The sequence below is a fragment of the Athene noctua genome, chromosome Z (genome assembly GCF_965140245.1).
Source record: "Athene noctua chromosome Z, bAthNoc1.hap1.1, whole genome shotgun sequence".
NCBI lineage: Eukaryota > Metazoa > Chordata > Aves > Strigiformes > Strigidae > Athene > Athene noctua.
The window spans coordinates 63,892,371-63,913,835 of NC_134077.1; the positions used below are offsets into that span (position 1 = coordinate 63,892,371).

The 21,465-nt window shown below is 35.0% G+C and overlaps 1 protein-coding gene across 1 annotated transcript in view; it reads right to left on the minus strand.

Moving 5' to 3' along the window:
- The window catches only part of ADAMTSL1 (ADAMTS like 1), a 503,340-nt gene that overhangs the window by 381,750 nt on the left and 100,125 nt on the right, over positions 1 to 21,465 (minus strand). The window contains exon 2 of the mRNA XM_074931327.1: positions 2,267 to 2,386. Within this exon, the coding sequence (XP_074787428.1) occupies positions 2,267 to 2,386 (120 nt within the window). The remainder of the gene's footprint in view (positions 1 to 2,266; positions 2,387 to 21,465) is intronic.

Consider the following 21,465-nt stretch of genomic DNA (forward strand, 5'->3'; position numbering starts at 1 on the left):
CTTTCTGTTCTGAAAAACTATCTATCTCTGTTGCCTCTGCAGCAGTTCTTGTATCACTCCAGACAAGCCAGTTGTAGCATTTTTTTCTCATACCTTAGTAAACATGAACTCTTTGTTCTTGTAGATGCCTTACCGGTTATCTTCGGCTTGATAGACAAAGATACTGAGGACTCATGATTGCATATGACGTCAATAGTTCCCCTCTGAATAATTTGTAGGTCATGTGAAGAGAATTGAAAAAAATGGATCCTCGTGTCTGAGACAGAGTACTCAAGAGAAGTAGATGCTTTTGATGTTAATGGCTGTGCCTGTGAGTCTACATCCATAAAATAGGAATAATATCCTGTATATGCCCCAGAAATTAAGGAAAATAAATTCACAAATATTTAATAAACAAAAATTTAGAATAAGTGCCAGAGAAAAGTCCTTGTTGAAATGAAGGCTTGTCTTTGAAATAAAGTCAGTGTAGCACACACTAAAGAAGTCATGAGACCACTCATATATTTAAAATATTTCAGGCAAAATACAGAAAAGTTATTTCAAGCTCTTCCATGCTACCTGCTCCCTACTGAATCAATCATGCAGAGGAAATAGTATGTGCTTCTGCAGTTGAAAATGGTATCACAAAGAGATTAGGTTGGAGTAAAAGTTCCTTAATTCACACCTAAATGAAGATTGCAAAGTCATATTTTCTGTGCACAGCGTAGCTGTGTTTTCATACTTATATAGCTGCACAGAAAGAAGACCAAAGAAATGATACAGCATCCTGTAAAATAATGGCAAAAAGAGAACACTACTTTAAAATCAAATCTATGAAGAATTTGCAGAATAGTTTCTGCTTATGTGAACACAATACCGATACACTTACACAGAGGCATAAGACCAGCACAACTCAGAAAAACAACAAATCACTTTGCTGGTACTGACAAAATGCTGGCTTCTCTGAACCACAGCGAATAAGTGTTTTTAATGAATAACAATTTCAGCCATACGTCCTCAATGAGTGGATGGGGATAGTGGAAGACCAGCATTCCCTGTTTGAAGAATCTTTATTGTCCTGGCAATAGTAAAGTGGTTGCTTGATACAATTCTGAACTGCCATAAAATTACCCACAGTTGTAGAACGAAGTCTTGGTTTTGCCTGATCTGAAATCTCTTTTTAGCAGTTGTAAAGCACTAAGGATAACTTGTCTGAGAGCAGATGGATTAGCACAGTGGATTGTTTAATATCTTCACTCCTTTTGTTAATGGGATTATTTGACCTGAGCCACAAGACTTATCAAAAGACATCCACCCCATCCTTCCAAAGTCCTAGCACTACATTCTCCCACCAATGATAACTGGCTAATATTCACTCATGCATGTATGAAAAGTAACTTCAGGCATGGCCCTCTCAGGTTATGAGAAAAAGTTGATTAAAAAGGTGATAAGCATGACTGTGTCAATACTACTGTTTTAGAATCACTTTTCTTTTCTACAGTCTTTATTTTGAACTTTAGACCCTAAAATACATCAGCAATTCATGGTAATATCAAGATGCTAACGCATCACCCCTTCTGTTAAACCACAATGTGTTGGACATCATAATAGATCTGTCTTTGAAAATATCAGACCTATAAATTTACTGCCATTTAAAATCAGCTGGCTTGCTTTATTTCTTATTAAAGCATGATTAAACATGACTCCCAAGTTCTTTACTTCTACACTCTTTTCTTCAAAACTATCCGAGATTTAGCTGCTACACAGACATGAAACAAATATCTTGCCAGGCTTATATAGAAGAGAGGAAAAAAAAATTTTTTTTCATAATATTGTTTTTCCCCATTTGTTACATTTCTTGATGCATTTTATAAAATTATTATTTTCAAAGCATTATTTATTTGTTACTTAACCTGTGAATGTAGCTTTATTCATTCATATTCAATAAAACATAAACTCCCTTTTCATGTGCAAATTAAACAATGGTAGCAAATTAGACTACCAAAATTCTGGATGAGAAAAATTTTCATTAGAAAACACAAGGTGAATCTGTGCTTTGTTTGAAAAAGTCTGTCCTTAAAATAATGAAACCTCATATGCATTTGACACCCATCCTTTGAACAAGTCTTATTTACATGGAATTTTCAATAATTTTAGACTGATTTTTTATGTAGCAAATCTGATTTTGTAACTAAATTCGTGAAGCACAATGAAAAACCTATCACAAAAATCTGTATTTCTGCAAGAATTTCCGATCAAATATTTTAGAATAATAAAAGACTCCTACCGGATCTTCTGTTTTGTGGTTATTGAGCACATCAGATAGGAAATCGTCATGAAGGCTTTCTCTTCGAATCAATGTAAATTCACGTAGGAAAACTGCTCCTTGATTTTGGTCTCCACAAACCTAGAAGGAAAACATGGTATTAGGAAAAGCAAAATTTTAATTCTGCCATAGATGCAATCAGAATATCCAGACAAATCAGACTGGAAGATTTAAATGACCATTAATGGTCCTTTGTCCTCCATTACTAAACTCATTCGATCTGGTCAGCATTGCTATTAATGAAAATAAAGACATGCATTTAAAGAAAATCAGTAAATTAATTAATAACTGCTGTTTCCATGAGATTCTGATGTAAAATAAGTTTCTATATGTTGTTACCTACAGCTATGGTCTATAAGGCAGTTAACAGTTAAAACCTCTTTTATGAAATTTAGCATTTAGAAAGTATTTTTACTTTTTGGAACAGATCATGTTTGTCCAGCATTTTGACTGCTCTATCATAAGAAGTTAGAGCAGGGGGAGAAAGAGAGAGGGACAGAAAAAATGTATATATAAGTACTTTGGCTAGCAAACTTAAATATGCACATGTATTCCAAATCATTTAAATTAACTTTACAACTATTGTTTTCAAGGTTTGAAAGATATATAAGCTACTAGGGAAAGAAGTTGTTTCTTTAGTAAGTGTCTAACCAATATCAATCGAAATGTCTTGGGTGTTATTACGTCATTCTTATAGCTTCTGGAAATAAATAATGAAAACAAATCCACATCATTCCTCATGCTCCACATCCTTTTTTTTAAACTTTGATTATCCAAGCTAAAGAATTATCTTTTTTTTAGGTGTAAAGTAAATTTTAAATGTTGGAAACTGGTGAAATATCAGGGAGGGATTTTACATATTTATGTTGGTTTTTATTAGACTGACTATGGAGAACAGGTGAAATATCCATAAAGGTTGTAAACAACCAGAAATAGGGTGTATGTTCTCAACTGGAAATCTAGATTCTTCTGTTTTCAGCACTTCCCAACATATTTTCAAGGTGACTCAGCTTGAGATAAGGGTATGCTTTATCAAAATGGCTAAGTAAGAATATATTGTACTTTAGTATTTGACAACATAAACTGCAATTCTAGTATGAATTAGGCAAGTGCAACAACCATAAATAATTTATTTATATGAGGTACTGACTTATCTTCCTATAAAGGTATGTGAGATACATGTGCATGGCAACTGAGTTCAGAGTTTCTGGTTATCTTTTTCTGTTTCTTCATCTGAAGAACAGGATACTACAATCAGGAATAGTAGGTACGGTATTTTGTCGTGTATTTAAGATAAGCACAGGACTTATAAATGGATTATTGTTATTATTCACAAGTGCTGTATTATTAAATTTATTTTACTAAGAAGAAAGTTCATACTCTGCTGCTTTTATTTTGACTGTTTCTTGTATTCATCCTTCTGCACAGCCAGATGTCATAGTTATGGCTCTACTCATCCTAGCTGAGAAGTTCAGAAAAAGAAAGGCCTGGGAGTATCATGAATATGATGTGTAGCATCCAGAGGGAGAATGAAGTATAGATTTGCCTTGCCACTCCCTACAAGTGAGGTGGTATTGCTGTTTGGGAGGAGACAGTCCTCCCTGACAGCTGGGAAGTGAGATCAGAGCTGCTGCAAAGTTAGTGCAGCTATAACGGGGTGACTAGAAGGAGATGAGCTAATAAAATTAAAGTGGGAGATGTGAATATCTTAATATGAAGTCGGTAATGGGACAAATTAAGAGTCTTTGAATCCAAAATTTATGCTGGCTATCATAGCAGACTTTTTCTTTGATGTAAGCCTCTTGTCTCTAGTAATAAAATACAAGGCACCTAATTCTTTTGGTTGCTTTGACCTTTTCTGCTGTAAATTTTAAGTTTAAAAAAAAGAAACACTTTCCATAAAGGGAACAGCATTTTACAAGCATGGGGGTTTAAAATTTATACTTAGCTTCCTGTCTTGTGGATAACATTCAGAGAGACACCCACTGATATTACTCTTATAGTATTGAGTCATGGCAATGATGAATCTGCAGGGATGTCAGAGGAATAAACATGCATGTGTCCAAAAGAAAAAGAAGCCCTGCTACTGACACATATTCTCTTTGTCATAAAAATTATGGACAAATCATTATTTTACAAATAAAAATGTCCCCGAAATAGCTCAAATTTCATAAAAATGTTTCATCCCATGAGTGATAAAAACTGTTCAACATTAAAAGTTATATCAAGGAAGGAAATTTTTAGTTTTATTTTACTTCTAAGTAACAGCCTCTAGTTGTTATTGTAAGCACTTATGGTCAGTAAATTAAATGATAAAATGATGACTAATCATGTTTTCTTACATTTTGTTCTTCTAATTTCAGAAGTCTAAATACAAACAGTGTAAAAAAGTCACTTCCTCACCAATGATTCACCTTCCTACTTTGCTTATTTTGCCCCTGTACAAATATATCCAGATTCTGCAAAATCCTTTCCTCATAAGAACAGTTGGTTTCCTGTTACTACAATTTCTAACTGGTTTTCAAAACCAAAACCAAACCTTCTGAAATACTGTGTTATCTTCCTAAGTTATCAATAGTTAATATAAAAACTTCATAACGAATGCATTTGCAGTATCAATAATCTCAGTAAAATAAAACTCTATAAAACTCAACTATTTATCACATCAATATTAAATGCTGATGATAATTACATGGGAGGGAAGTAGATGCCAGAGGCACTCTTCAGGAAGAACAGACAGAAGAAAAGAATTGAAAAAAAGACATTGGAAAACTGAGGATGAAGGAAGAAGATAAGAAATAAAAACCAAGAAAAGCAGCAATGAAAGCACGAATTTATATATTTTTTTCACTCAGCAAATCTGAATGATAAAGTCTTAAAAAAAGTAGACAACTGAAAAGCATGAAGTCATCTAGAAAAGGTTATTCTCATCTTGACTTATATCGTAAGGTTTTCTGCTTTCAGTAGTAGTTCCTCCTGGGTTCATTGTAATTTATACATTTGCTGATGAAACTTAGCCCTAGTAGAGTATGGCCATCCTTCCTGAGAGAGCTGGATTCAATCCATTTAAGATGAGTGTCAGTAAATTGGATTAATATCTGGGAAGACTGTTGTCCATTTTTCAAGTTTCCTTAAAGTCTTGGCTACATATGTATCATCATTTCATTCTCTCAAAAGAGCTATTGTCATTGTAACACAGCCACCACTGTTCCTTCAGTTTATGGTTAGACAAACTTAGAAAACAGTCTCCAGATATAAGGCAACTGAACCCTTCTTAAGCAGTGAGAAAACCATATGAAGGAGAAGTGATCTGGCAGAAATCTGACCCTTAGCAGTAGCAATGTGACATTTCAAGAACCTGCAAACACTATTGGAAACGAGGTTTCATTGATGATCGATACATGAAGATCGATAGTATCGATCGATAGCATAGCACCATTTCTCACTATGAGGAAGCTATCTGGGTGTTCAGAAGCTCAGCTGACGTTACAAAGAAGACTTTTATGAAATTGATGTGAGACAAAATTCCTGCAAATATCTAAGCAATAATGTTTTTCTTCATTTTAGCTCAGTTCCTATCTCTCTTAGATCAGTGCAAAAACCAAGTTGTTCCATTAGATCCAGTGGTGTGAGCCCGTGGGACAGAAATCTTTGAGGAGTCAGGGACACAAAGACAGAATTAGAAAATAAAAGACTTAACACAAACCAGAGGGTGGAAGGATGCCTCACAGCCAAGAGAGTCTAAGGTTTTTTTACATTTGAGTACTGTCCCACTATGGAAGTAACTTTATTAATTTTGCAGTGACCAGCAATAAATTAAACTACTAACAATATCTATAATGATACTTTGCTGAATTCGAGGCATAATACAGGTCAGGAAAATTATACAGAGAATCACCTTTGATACCACCTTTTTCAGCACAGAGGCCAAGCGATTTCAAATATCTCACTCACAAAGCAGAAATATCAAATGTCATCTCAATTATTAACTATTTGGGGACATCCCAGGAGTAGTTTCAAGGCTACAGTTGCTCAGTCAAAGTTTTTCTTATTTTGGATATTCAAAGCCCAAAGCACCCAGAAAATCAGTACTAACATCAAAACTTGAGGGAAAAAATATATATACTGTTTTTTTAAAAATGTGTCTTCTGGCGACCCAATTTTAGAAATCAGGTTCTTTAAGCTGTTTTTTCTGAGAGGCCTAGAATATCTTAGCAATGATAAGGATTACTTTTCCTTACTAGTAGTATTCCTAGTCATGAATGTCTTGGATTTTATGACAGGAACAAATTGTATATGAAGCATATGACAGAAATCAAAGTATTAAATACCAGAAAGGTAGCAATGACATTTATAGTGAGAGATGAGGAATGCATGCTTTTAACGAGGTGAGTTTTTGTGCAACACGCTTTTCAGTTTAAACTCCACTCTAAACAGCAGAGCAACACGCACATGTATTTCAACTCTGAATTACTCTCAATAAAAGCTAACAACAACATTCCACTGTATTGCCTGCACACTTCCAAGTGAAAGAGTGCTATACTTTTATATGGGTGACAAGAGCTTTACTGTATCCCTCAGCCCTGCAAGACACAATCATGTAAGAAGGAAAGGCATTCTAGAAGACTCACAGGTGTGTTTAAGCAGCTGCTAGCTGCTAAATAAACTTGATTAGTACCACTAGTGCCTCAAGCAAATGTTTAACAAAATCTTATAGGGAGTTCTGAAATAAGAAAATTATTATCATTGCCTTTAATCTTCCACAGTTTTGATTCAAATTTTCTTCTTCTTTATTCTCCAAAATGGAATTAGTAGGGGTGGAGAGGAGTACAAGACCAATATCAGGTCCTAGATTTAGAAGCAATTATAGTCTGGCTCCAAATCTGAATTCTGAAAGCTATTGTCTTTACCAAAGTTCACATAAGAACCAAAAATACACAGATTTTACAGCTTGATTCTGCCATTGTCAATCATTCTGAACACTTTTCATTCTTCCATGTAGAAACAGAAAGCTCTGCACAATTTAAAATTTATTTTGTATGTTTTCTTCTGGGAATATCTTGGGTATGAGCACACTATGTTTTTCTGAGGAATATATGCAAAAGGAGACACTACCCTATTTAATTAAGGACATGAATATCCAAGTGCTATGTTTCTGTATTACACATTAATATACTGGCCCTTCAGAAATGTTCAAAATTTTCCAAACAGATTTTCTAGGTCTCCAATAGGGAAATATTCACGCCCAGGTAGTCGGAGAGAGGGTGTAAATACATTTGTAAGGTTGTTAATTTGAAGCTTTTACTGTTTATGAAGTCAGCTCTTGGTTTAAAACAAAGACTAGAAGAAACCATGTCTAATGTGAATTGAGCAATAAGGTACTCCAAAAAAATCTGATTTTTAGGCAGAGGTAGTAATACCACCAGCTTAGATTTTTCTTTCTCTTTTACCATTATGTTCTCTAAGATTCAACTAAGCCTGTGAAGGTGACTGTTTTCCCCATGAAAATTCCCTTCTCTTCTATAAAATTTAATTCTGTTTGGATTCAGTCCAAATAAATTGTTTTCTTGTCAATACAAGAACAAGAACAAAACAAAAAAGCTTTTCTTGCATTCATTTTTGTGAGGTCAGACAAGACAATTTGTTTTGTTTCTAGACCACTGTAATAAAATTAAAGAAAACTGGGGGCTATTGTAATAAATGTGCCACAGGTGACAAGGTTAGTTTCCCTGTGACCCCAAAGCCCAGTGACAAATGTGCTTATGTGGGTGTAGATAGCTTTCACATAAGCATCTCAATTACCAGTATGTTGGAGTGTCACCTCCTGGAGTGGTGTCACTATATAGAAAATATTTAACACCATGTGAGAAGGCAGGAGAAAACTCAGATGATTGTATACACAACTCTCATGCAGTCACAGCAAGTAGAAAGCTTATAGGAATATCTTATGGTCAGATGCTCATGATGTTCTCTGTGTTTTCCTCCCACCTTCAATTCTTTACTATCCTTGGAAGAAATTCAGCATCTCTACTGAAGGTAGAGGACTGTTCCAGGTCTAAGATAACACACCAGCAGGATTTCTTCCTATCTTTCCTATTAACCTGCTTTGAAGGGGAGTTCTCTTTGTTCATGCAGATTTTTTTAGAAGGTAACCTTTAGAGGTTAGATTCTCTGCTTTCCTTGGCATGGAAAGCTTACTAGCATAGTTAGTAGCTATTTCTTGCCTTACAACCCTTACATTTTATGGTTTTGATTCTCAGTTTGCTAACATTCTTTCAAATGGAAGAAAGGGTTGTCTAGATTTACAAATTAAATGAATCCTAAACCAGGACTTTTCACTACTGCAATATCCTCTTCTGATATTTCATAACAGGATTGCTTGTCCTGGGAAGAATAAGTTATATGACAGAAACAAACGAATAAACCAAAAAATCTTTACCTCTCTTGAAAACCCAAGACCCAAATATCAACAATATTTCTTTCTGATTCCTGTCTTACCAAACAGTGATGATATTATTTTATCTGAATTAACAGCCTGTCTCTTAGGAAACTGGCTACTGTTTGTAATGGTTTTGTAGGTTTAGAATTTTTAAAGAGAGGAGATTCTTATTTGGGTTCTCTGAAGGTACTCATGAATGCCTCAAAATACAAACGCAAATAGCAATTTATTTCCCAAGGGAATGTCTTATTCAGCAGTGAAATGTTCCCACCAGAAATCTTTTTGCTTGTCTTGAAATATATTTAATCTTTTTTTTCTTTCCTCCCAGCCTTTCCACAGAGACTGAATTCATGATTATCGTAATGGTAATGCCCTGACTTCTTTTAAAGTTCTGTGAAGCAAATGTGGCTTTGTGCTAATTATTTTCAGTTCTTAAACAGTCACAATAGAAGAGTCTGGTTAATGTATTCATTGAAGGAATTATTTAAGCTCCATTTCAGTCACTCATTATAAATGAACAAAAGAAACAAAAAGTGATTTGCACTCAAGAATTACAGCATGAAGTGTCCCTCAAACAAAACCACCAGCTACTAACATCTTGGACAGACATTAGCAATGATGGGGATAAATTTGTAAAGCATGCACACGCCTACACTTGACCCACAGTGTACCAACAAGGGAGAAAGCCAGTATGGCTCCATTAAATGGAGTGACAAAAATGCAGAATGCACAAAACCACATCAATTCTCCTGCTGCCCAGCAACTTTAGCCAAAAAAGAAGGCAGGAGGTGGGAAGCAGAGAAAGAATAAGAAAAAGAAAGAAAGAAAAAAAAAAAAAAAAAAAAAAGACTGGGGGGGGGGGAGGTGAAGTCACACAGAAGCAAAACAAATACAATTTCTTTAAAATCCTGCTGATTAGAACCATTTTTCTAGCTGTAGTTAAGAAAAAAAGGTACAGATGTTAGAAAATTTCATGAACAAGAGCTGGAATTGTACTTGAGAACATTATCTACTTTCTCATTTACTGGATGCACAAGAGATATTTAGATGGGTATGACTTGTGTTCCTCAAGCAAGTTTATTTTTTAAAAAAAAAAGAACAAAAAAACCCCAAAAAACTAAACAAACAAACAAAAAAATTGTGGTTTAAGCAAGGTAGTGTCTGAATTCAAGCCGGATTTGCTTTCTCAAACATGCCAAAAAAACACTGTCATTCAAAATACTTGAAAGCAGACACATGAATTGCTATGTGACATATAATTAAAGGAAACCAAGGCATACAGTCTGGAGAACTCATTTTCTACCAATTGTTTCATTGCCTCCCTTGGTTGACAAACAACAGGTAAGAAGTAGTTAACTTCACTGCCATTTTCAAAATCAGTTTTTAAATGGTCAGAATCAGTATGTGCCATGTGAGAAAGTGGAAAAAGTAACAGCTTTAGAAATAATTCTGCAAGCTTCATTATGTTAATTTATCAACACACCTTGTCGCTGACCTGCAATATCCTCCCAAAGGCCAGAATAAATAACAAACTGCCAAATTGCATGAACAAATAATTATCTGGGATTGGCAAGATCAGTCATTTCTGATCTGTCAGAAATACCTGGTTATCTGTCAGCAATAGCTGATTTCAAATGATTATCAACACAGAACAAAGCAGAAAAGAAGACTTACCATTGTTTTGCAACATACATCATAATTAGCTGTACTTGGGCTATCATGATTTATTGCACTTGGTATTTCTGTGCATGTTAGAAAAAATGTTACTAAAGCAACTTTCCTGTAGTAAGGAAATAACAAATGATAAATGTGCATCTAAATAAATAATTAAATTAGATAATATAATCTAATCTAGATACCAAATAATTTAAAGAAGTCATTGTTCTTCTTCACTGAATCCCATTGCTGAGAGGTTTTTTATGCTGAACTACAGAACCCTCTAGGCTTCCTTCTTCAATTTTGCCTGAGTTTTGGAAGAGGAAACTGGCAAGTTCTCCAGAATCACTTCATCTATCTTCCTGGGCATTCTGAGCACAGTATTTTCCTCATGAAAATAAAATTTCACGGTGATAATATTCACATTTTCCTCAGCAGTTGAATCTTGGGCTTTTGTAACCCAGGACCAATTAACATCAAAGAACTTTTAAGCAAAGGAATCGAACTACTCATTCTGCTTCTTTTTTACTGTTAAATTTATTATGTTACAGAATAATGGGGTCTGTAGATAATTCATTGAGCTGATGTTATGTACTTTGCCTCAAACCTTAGTTACTGGTGGTAGAACGTCCTGTTTATTTTACTGTATCTCGGTCATATTAATGCAAAATAAGACAATTATCACAACATAACTCTTCACAAGGTTCTTTACACAAACTGTAATTTGTTCATTAGTCTTGTCATACTGTTGGGCCTCTGACCATCTCTCTGCTTTATTAGAGACTAGAACTTCACGAATGTCCTGGCAGACTGCTGGTGGGTATTTGTTACATTTATACTATTTTCTGCTAAGCAAAATATACAGTATTCACAGCAAGCTAGATACTCAAATAATAGCCAACATAGACATTAAAAATCAGTATTAACACTATCTTTATCACCTGCAGTTCAATGAGATAGGTTTCAGTTATCACATTTCTTTATAATAAAGCATTTCAAATTCTATTCAGTCCAGGTGAGTATGCTTTTTCTTGTCTGGGTAGCTATTGTTTCCATCAATACAATGATTGGCTTTGCATTTTGTGATCAGATTAATAAGCTCTTTCGTGACAGTTTGCACAATGTTGAAACAGAAGCCGGGATTTTCTCAAGCTTGTGAAACATTAGGACATCCAGTAAGAAAAGTATCAGAATAAGTAGCTTCATGGCATCAGATTTTGTGTAAATCTTTCCACTGTGATTGTCCTTGTATCAAGAAGACTTGATTCATAGACTCTGAGGAATCTTTTTCTTTACATTGGATTTTATGTCCTGTATTTTAGTTTAAAAAAACATCTGATGAAATTTGTAATGCTTTCTGCCAATGGTAAGACTGGTTTTAATAACTTCAGAGTCCTTTTAATTCTGAACAGTATATGGATATAGGAGTGGGGGTTTTTGTTTTCCCTTGGGGAAAAAAAAAAAAAAGCAAGCAGCTTTGTCTTTATAGGGTTGGAGTTTCCTTTTTTATCTCTCCATATTTAGTATACTAAACCTCTGTCACATGTGTTATCAATGAAGTCAGTTGGGTCAGACTCTTGCAGTCAGAATGTCTAACTTCTCTCAGATCTTTATGCTCTAAATAAGGAGCTGAATGTTTTCTGGAGATGATGATAGCAGGGACGGGTATTTGACACAAACTAGCAAGTAACAGACCAGATATCCAGCTGGAGTAAATTAGCACAGCTTTATTTAAATATTGATATAATATTGATTTATACCAGCTGAAGAATTATACCTGCTTTAACAAAAATACTTTTTTTTTTTTTTTTATCACAGCAGGAATTTGCAATTATTTATTGATCTTTCCATACAGCTTTCTGGCTGAGCAAGATACAATGTCTCTAACACACTTTTGAGAATATTTGAGTCCCTGTTGTGTGAGTGCAGTGGGCAGTAATGCAGTGGTTGCTCAATGCTATAAGCTGCTGCATTCAGCCACAGAACACCTTCCCCACACCCTTCCCAGCTCATGATAAATCCCACTGTCTCTCCCAAGCACAATCAAGGCCCCCTTCAGCACCTGTATTACAGGATGTCTCCCTGTCTGCATCTACAACAGAGCATCCCTTTTATACTATGTTGTGTTTCTACAGTCAATAATGAGATAATTTGCTAGAATATGAGTCATATTAAGTTTTGTGGCAGAATTATTTGAAGCTTGTTTTGTGTTAGATACACCTCTTAGTCTCACCAGATGGTGTTTCACAGCATTTTTAGATTTTGATAATATTGAAGGCCAAAGGTCACATTCATTGTCAGGCTATACAGTTTCAGGCATATAATTCCTGAATTAAGCCACTAATGTACTCTGCATTACTCATCAATAACTTTTGAATGAAGGAAAATACATCTTTTAGAAGAAGCATACAGTCTCAAAACGCATCTCAGCACCTGATGATTAGGGAGTATGAAATAGCATCCTGTACTAGCATAAGTACATTGTACAAGAGAGTGATTAAACCAGAATTCCTTCCTAAAATGTCTTTCAGTGAAGTTTGTCACATCTTTCTGTTTAAAACATGGTACAATTTAACCAAAACCCAACTGTGATATATGCAAGTGAAAGAAATACCAGCTATAGAAAGCGTAACATCCAGAAGCTACTCAGAGCTGCTAGAAGATTACTGCATGTATTTAAGGTTGAGGCATAGACAGAGGCAGAATGCAAGAGTCTGCACAGAGGCAGACAGAGCAGAAAACCAAACAGCCTCTCAGTAAGCTCTCAAATGCCTGTCATGAGGCTACTCTGAGGGCCTACTTGGCTTCAAGGAATTCAAAATTGACTCTTTCTCAGCCTGAAGCTATGGGTATCGACATATCATCCATGTAAAACAAGAAAAATTATCCCATCTGTTCAGGGCTTGATTTGTATCCCAGAGTAAAACACCTTGACTGGGATTCTAAAAGATAATTTTTACTTTCAATTCTTTTCTGTTTATCACAATCCAGAGTAAAATGCAGCACTCCTTGCAGGGATTAACTCGAAAAGAAACAAAAGATACATAGAAGTTTCCTGATAAAAAGCCCACAATGCATCAAAATTCCATATGGAAAGAGTCTTCCAGTTGAACTAAACATCTTGACAGCTTTCACTAGCAGTCCTCACTGCTGCATCTTTTAGATAAACCACGTTTTTATTATGTTAATTCTGGATTTTTTACTAGTTTAAGAATGTTGCACTAGTATACAAGTAACTCAGGATCCTGACAAATGTTGTGTCTCATTTCATCAATACTGTGGGTCTGTCAATTCAGAATTCACATGCCACTGTGCAATCCTCAAAGCCGCCCAGAAGCTCTGCAGCTAAAACAGGGTGGTGGTGTGATCACAGTTACGGAAGATAACAGCAGTGAAACTTATTAGCAAGGATGAACTGAATATAGTAGGACTGAAATGGAAATAGATTAGAAGACAACCAGACGGTTAATATGAAGAGTATGCAGAGTTACGACAGTGAATAACATACACTGGAACGTGTAGTACCTTTTAGGGTTCAGAGAACAAGAAAATCAGAAACACCTATACGTTCCATTTGCAAAAGGCAGGTTATACTATGTCTGCTCCCTGTGTCTGTACTTTTGACTGAAGTCACTGATTTCTCAAGCTGGGTATGTACCACAGGACTGGATGAACCCAGGCTGTTTCAGGATGTCAGTGTTAGCATACTAGAAAATAAGCTTTTGATTATGTACATTCTAGAGAATCTATTGTGTGCTCTTCTAAATTAGAACTTATTATTTCAATTTAGTCCAGTGACTGAATCTTGATTCACATAAAAGTGAGGTATTTCCTAAAAATAAACTGATTTATCTCTCCATAGCCATCTGGTACATCAAAAGAAGTCTAAACCTCAAGCAGATAATTTTTCTTGTTTTAATCTGTAAATTTTACAGTTATACTAGCAAAACGAGGAAACAGAAAATAGACTGACTTTATTCAGAAATAATTATTTACATAGAAAATATTCCTTTAAGAATGCAACCAAGCAACATGTTCATGACCTTCATCATGAAGGTCTGAAAGACTCCATCACTAAGCAGAAGTGGATAATTAAAAGCTCTTGGATTTTTCAAATTTGAGTTTTAAACTGGAAGTGTCATCTATTAACAGGCAGAGTACATTCTTTTTCATGTTTGTTTATTCACACTCAGCTGTAGACCTCCTGAAGGTAGCTATCAAATAACTTAAATGTTGTAGATGCATATAAACATTCAGTGCCAATTTGTAGTAGAATATCTAGCACAAATAACAGTATACGAAACATGGCATTGCCTCCTGTCCAGAAGCCCAGATCCAGGCCATTATAAGGAGTGAAGGAAAGATTCTCTCTTCCTTATCTCAGAGTGCATCAAGTCACAGTATATTAAAAGAAAGGTTGGAAAGAAAAAAAAGGTGCTGTTTCAACGGCTGTGAAACAGCCACCATGACAAAAAGAACAAAAATAGTCTTTAAATGTCACATGCTTTACACCACTGGATTTAATCATGCCAAGCCATCATGATCCTTGACGGCAGCATCATGCTACTCTTTCCAAGAAACAATGTAGGAATCTATGTTTTGTTAACATTCAGTAAGATTATTTTAAACTAACTTTAGTCTGTTGACAGGCTGAAATATGATTTACCACCTGTCCTGATACCTTCAGTAGCAAAGCAAACCCGCTGGGTTGAACTTACTTTTTTCTACACAGCCTGTGATTCTTCTCACATCTCAGGAATGGAAACAGGACCATGTTTTCTGGCTCCCACAAGACAATTTCTTATACCCTTCTCACAGTCTTCAAGTGTAAGAAGAAAACTATTATGGGCACACATTAAAATTAAATGCTTCCTAAAGAAGTTTAGGAGTATCTCCTGTAGTGATTCCATTCACAGCCCACATCTTGAAGGACTTTAAGTTCCATGTAAGTAATTCATGGGATGAAGAAGTTTTGTGCTACTATGTTTACAATTCAGAAAAAGGCAGCTGATGTTACGAATGGCAATGAAAAATTTTGTAAGAGCTAATATACTCCAAGTCTTACAGCAGTAAATTGAGACACTACACATAACAGCTGCTAAAGAGCTCTCTACTTCTTTAGTCTAATGCCACCATATCATCCATCTACTTGTCACTCTGGTAATACACAGCATCAAGGAAAGCAGGAAAAATGAACTCTTACACAGTGGCAGTGGAAACGATGGATGAGAACACCTGGATAAGCAATTTCAGTAGGAGTTCAGAAGCTTAATCTTCTTCTGGTCACACAATTAATAACTTTTGAAAAAGATCAGAAATCCGAAAATACAATTAATTCAAATGAAGTTACTGCAAGTATCTTTCAAACCCCAAAAATATAAATAGAATCTATGTACTCGGAAAAGCAGTATGTACTTCATGACATAGGTGCCATATATTGAGAGAATAAGGAAAACGAGGGACAGGAAGGCAGTAAGAGGAAGTAAATATAGTATTATTAGAGGATATTGTTACAGTCAATAGATTTGGAAAAGAAGAATACAACATGAATCACCCTAAATTAAATATAACAGCGTATTTCAGTGGTAGAAAATGAATAATGGGCCCTGCTAATCAAAAATTTTTATTCACTGTCTTGATGGCATAGGAAAAAAGCCTTTTAAAAGATTAATACACTACAGTGATTTTCCCACTTGGCCTGAACACTATGCACAACACTATGCACGAGTTTAAAATCCTCTTACTTCTTTTATACGTTTATAGCTTCTTTTTTGTCAGTAAATTTAAAAGAAACAAAGCCATCTGCCATGAGGTACACACAGCTGCTTCCCACCCAACTGGTGCTATGCTAAAAAAATCTTTAATTAATATTCTGCACAAATGCTTATCATAAAAGCTGGAGATAAAGTACAGAGTAGGCAGAGAATTTATAAGAGACCACTTAATACATTCAAAATTGCTCCCAGTTTTCACTCATCTGCTCATTTAATAGAAGAACTATCTTTTTCCCCTTAATGAAACCCAGTGCAAAACTTCTTTTATATGAAAGTTACACTCTGGCTCAAAGTGTTGATAAAAATTTCATTTTTTACGTTGCATACTGAAATGCAGTTGACTGGTAATTATAACAACTGAGCAAACACTCAAAATATATTCCCTAAACTAAATTCTGACAATTTGATTTTATATCCTTACAATCCTGTTTATTCTAACTCTACTAGCATTCATAGTGGTACTTTATTGTTGTTTAAAGTTAATTAAGAAAAGTCTTTCTATAAACTCCCAGCGGCAATAAATGAGCCTTTACTTTCTTCTTAAGTTCAACTTAGTTTTAACAATCAAATATCTTTAAAAATCACTAAATATACATTATTTAAACCTTGAATTCAGTTTTCTTCCTCAGTACCTTACAAATCAGCAAATCAAGAGAAAAAATCACAGAGCAGGAGACTCTGTGGTGACCCAGGGAACAATAAAAAAGCTGGATGACCTTCTGTGAACAGATCTGCTTATAGATAACCTGCAAACAGAGCTAATTAGATTTAACAAATCATTTACTGCATAAAAACTTGCTCAGCAATGACAGTTTCTAAAATATATTTAAGTGGCTTGTGTAAAATGAAGTAATTGTCTCACTGCAGTTTCCAAAAAACAGGTGTACTGATCATAATTATCATCACATTTGGTTTACTAGTGAGTAAGACTAAGACTAAGTGGGACTAGAGATAGAGCAGTACTTCATCACACAGCACATTTGTTTAGATACTTCTCTGAATTACAGATGAAGGAGATATTTGAATGAGTATACTAGTATTATACCTTATTATTTTACATTTTTAACTATCATAAAATAAAGCCACCTTTGCTCTTCGGATTAGAATTGCAAATTATGAGGAGTTTGGGTTTTACACTGAAATTTCACCAATATAAGCTTAAGAAGAAGAGTGGTCTCAGGACGTCATTTAAAGCTTTCTATTCAGTACATAAATACATCTGTCCAAACAGAAACTCCAGAAATTATATGGAAATTAATATGTACATTTGATTTTAATTGCCCTCTTCTGTTTTATTTCTATGTATTATTACCTTCCATTACACACATTAGGTATTAGGAACTTTCTTACTTCTCAAAGTTGTTCATACTTTGTGTAACACAATGCATAACCTATTGACATAACCTATTGACATTTGCTTCTGTCTCACTTGAGAGTATGTTGTATTAAAGATAGAAACTAATTTCATTCCAGTAGGAAATCAAGAAACTGAAAAAAATAGTTCTTGTCTTCACACAAAAAGTTGTTTCACACTCCTATTTTAGTATCAGATGGGAGTTATTCTGAAACAGCTTCTCTATTTTAGAACTGGTGAGAAAGAAAAATAAATTAAAAATAGAACCTAAAAACTAACCTGCAAAAGAGTGAAGGTGTGTACAATGTGGAGATGGGACTAAATGGTCCTGGAAGCTCCTTCTAGTTCTATTTTCATATGTAGGAAAAATGATTTATGCAGCAGGAAAAAAAAAAAAAAAATTGCAACACCTATTCTTGGGCACTTCCTTCTTCTGATAAATGTACCTTAGCATACAAGCCGCATTTATTTGAGAAAAAAAGGACAAGACATTCTGTCTTTCACTAGAAACAAGGCCTTGAAGTTGCCTTGGTTCAGACATATTTTTTTCTTCTTCAGACATAAGCAGAAGTCATTTCAAATGTACAATTTATTACATATTATTTTATTAATAATTTTGAAGAACAGGACTAAACTCAGAGAACATTTTGGTAAACTTTAAAAAAGGTTTGGTAAACTTTAAAAAAGGATTCTTTAAAAAAAAAAAATCTTGTCATGCTCCAGGCATCTTGTCCAGCACATGAATACTAATTGTACCTCCTTATAATCCCTAAAATGTGTTTCTATGAAGTATTTTTGCCTAAACTATAGCAGGAATTTACAGGATATCATGAACCAGGGAAATCATCACAACTCATCTCAGATAATCGTAAGTCCTCTCTACAGTACATATTTTCTCAGCTATTACACATTCTCAGCCATCTGTGAGTGCTCTTCCAGGATTTAGCAGAACTAAAGAGGGCTCTCTTCCTATAACTTTAATTTTACAAAATAGGAAATGCGATCACTAGAGTATATTCATATTATTGAAATAATGGAAGAAACAGGTGCTTTCCAATAAGAACTCAGTTCCCAGTTGCACTGTTACATTGAATGGATTTCCCTACTCTCTTGCCTGACAATGACCTAGTTTCAGAGCTGTTTTATTTATTCATGTGACAGCAGGAAAGGTTTTAAAGATTGTTCAACTATTTGCTTAATGTTTAGTTCTCAAGAAAACTGATCACTTCAGTTTTATTCAAATAATTTTAATCTATATTACTGTAGCACTTATATAATTTAAACACCACAATGTGTGGATAAGAAGGGAGCAACTAACAGTTATTGGTTTGATGAACTTTTTATGTGCTTATAAATTGCTTCAGAAAAATAAATGTGTGCCTCCACCTACAAAAAGCTTCGTATTTCTAAAACCAAAACCACAAATGGTTTTGAAGTTGCTTGGATATTTGGTTTTCCTGTTTTTCCCATCAGTTTTATATCTCCCAAGAGAGAAAAGTGCTAAAACTCCATTAACACAGACCAACTGCTCTTAACAGCCATCCCAGATCAAGACAGGGCAGGAAATACTAGCAGTCTTACTGTAAATTGTCAAGCAATTCCCAGCTAAATTTTGCAGATTCTGATGGCTCAGGCAAAATTTGAGATAAATGTTAGAAATCTTTAAGGAATTTAGGCAAATTAAATCTAGAATCTGTATCTTCCAATATTTTCTCCTTACCAATAGAAACTTATCCAGGCAGGGCTCACTGAAAGAGAAACATGCAACTCTTTATAGAGGCAACTTCCTAAATAAAATACAGACAGAGGCTGTATTAATTTTATCTTCAGCACTATTTTAATTTTCTTTTAGAACTAGGCTTATTTAATTAACTCCTGTCTAAGGCTGTCTAAAACTGCTATGAATATTGTTGAACAAAAATAAACTGAAGTCAATATAAACTAAAATCACTTACGTTATTTCAAGCTATCATCTTTCGTATTTTACTTCACTTGAAGAACATTTGAGTTTTGAAGAATGTTCTACTGATAATTTGCAAATATAATTCTATCAAAATAAAGGAAATGAAGTAATGAAAGTAGTTACTACCAGACAAAAATTTGTAAATGTCCAGTTTGGTAGCCTTTTTAAAAAGTAAAATAGGTGGCTAGATCTCCATCTACGGTACTTCAAAACAAATGAGCACAGATTATTAAGTACTAGCATCACTTTCAAAAGACACAACATAGATGCAGCTGCTATTAGTTATCTTTCAAACACAAACATGTGATATTTGATGCCTTTCTGTACATTTGGAATTTTCAGAGAGTGTTTTCATGGTCATAAATATTTTTGTGGAATATAAAATCACAAAGGTGGATTCAACTATTAAATGTTGCTTTACTGACATGAGAAATTAGCTGTATAATGTAATTTTATGCAAAACTATATACCAGTTACTAGGAACAGGCTGCTGATTATATGTAATTATCCTGCCTGCCTAATGCCTCTTCTTTACCCTTCAATCTGTGTAGTGCATTGATGCTGAGAAATTTTGAGAGACCCTGCTTCAGTTTAAAAAATCTTTTGCCCCGGAGCATTTCTTTGCTTCTGTATGAAGAGGTTGTTACATCAAATTAGCTGTGATAAAGGATAAATGCTACTCAGAATTGACTTGACTTTTCAACAACTTTTGTCTCACTATACTGAGTACTACTTCATTTGCAGGGAAATAGCATGTAGGTTTTGCTTGTCTGACATCCAACAGCAAGACATTGTTTAGCTACTTTTTGTTTGGTCCGTCATTCAATTTCTAATATGAAAGTAAAAGCACATTCTGAGGGCAGCCTGACAGATCACATCATAGCAGCAGATCCTCAAATCATCAAGACAGAGAGAGGAAGTATTTTCTCACCACAGTGCACATCACTCCTTTTGAGAGTATAAAACATAGATGATAAGAAACAGAGACACGCACCCATCTTTTAGTAAGAATCAAAAGGATGTCATGCAAGAAGAATGGGAATTCATCTTCAGCACTTTCCCTAAAGCATTCTGCATGAAGAGGGTTATCTTTTTAGGTAATACACTAACCTAGTAGCACAGAAGGAAAAACCCAAAACAAAAAAACACTGTTGCCAGAAGGACAACACATTCCAAATCTGCAAGGAGACGCTTGTTGTAATTCATCCTCTTTTCCCTGAATTTCTGCCATAGGGATCTCAAACAGTGGGTCTCTGAGGAGGAAGAGATGCCAACTGTGTTCCTCCTAAGCAGGCCCTAACTGTTAATTCATGAAGTGTCAGTGAAGGGCCGCCTATTCGCCGCGTCTCCCTGGCTGGCTGGCTGCAGCAGTGGGTGGTGACTGGTGGGATGATGTAACCCAAAGTGGCTGTCGGCAGTAGGTCACGGTTCATATGCTTCCACTAAGGAATTGCAGCTGTGCAATCTACTGCCTTTACTTAGGAGAAGATTGGCCACATGCATGAAAGCATCCTGTAGCTGTTACCTCTATCTTCCCCAAAGAAAGACACAGGAAAGAAAGACATTACAGATAACCACAATGGGTCACCAGTATGGCTGGCATCCAGCCTCAGTGTGACAAGGGCCATTAAACAAAGTAATCCCCAAGTATTAAGACATTCATGTGAAAACTTAAGGAATGTAAGTGCTAAAACAAATTCAATATTTGAAAATGTCATTCAAAGTCTCCAGCATCCAGGTACCAATCCATTTTCTGAGCAGTGAAACAGATTACACTGTAAAATCAAGCATAAAGTCTTCAAAAAGTGGTAATCATAGTCCTTCAGAAAAAAGGGCTAGCAATTCAGAGAAAAAAGATATCACAAATAAGTGGAAAAGATGCTGGAATAATAATGTTAGGACATTGCTGGCTAGCTCCCCTCATTTCATAGGAAAGGTGGAGGATTTGTCATTTCAACAAGTGCCCTTTGTCTC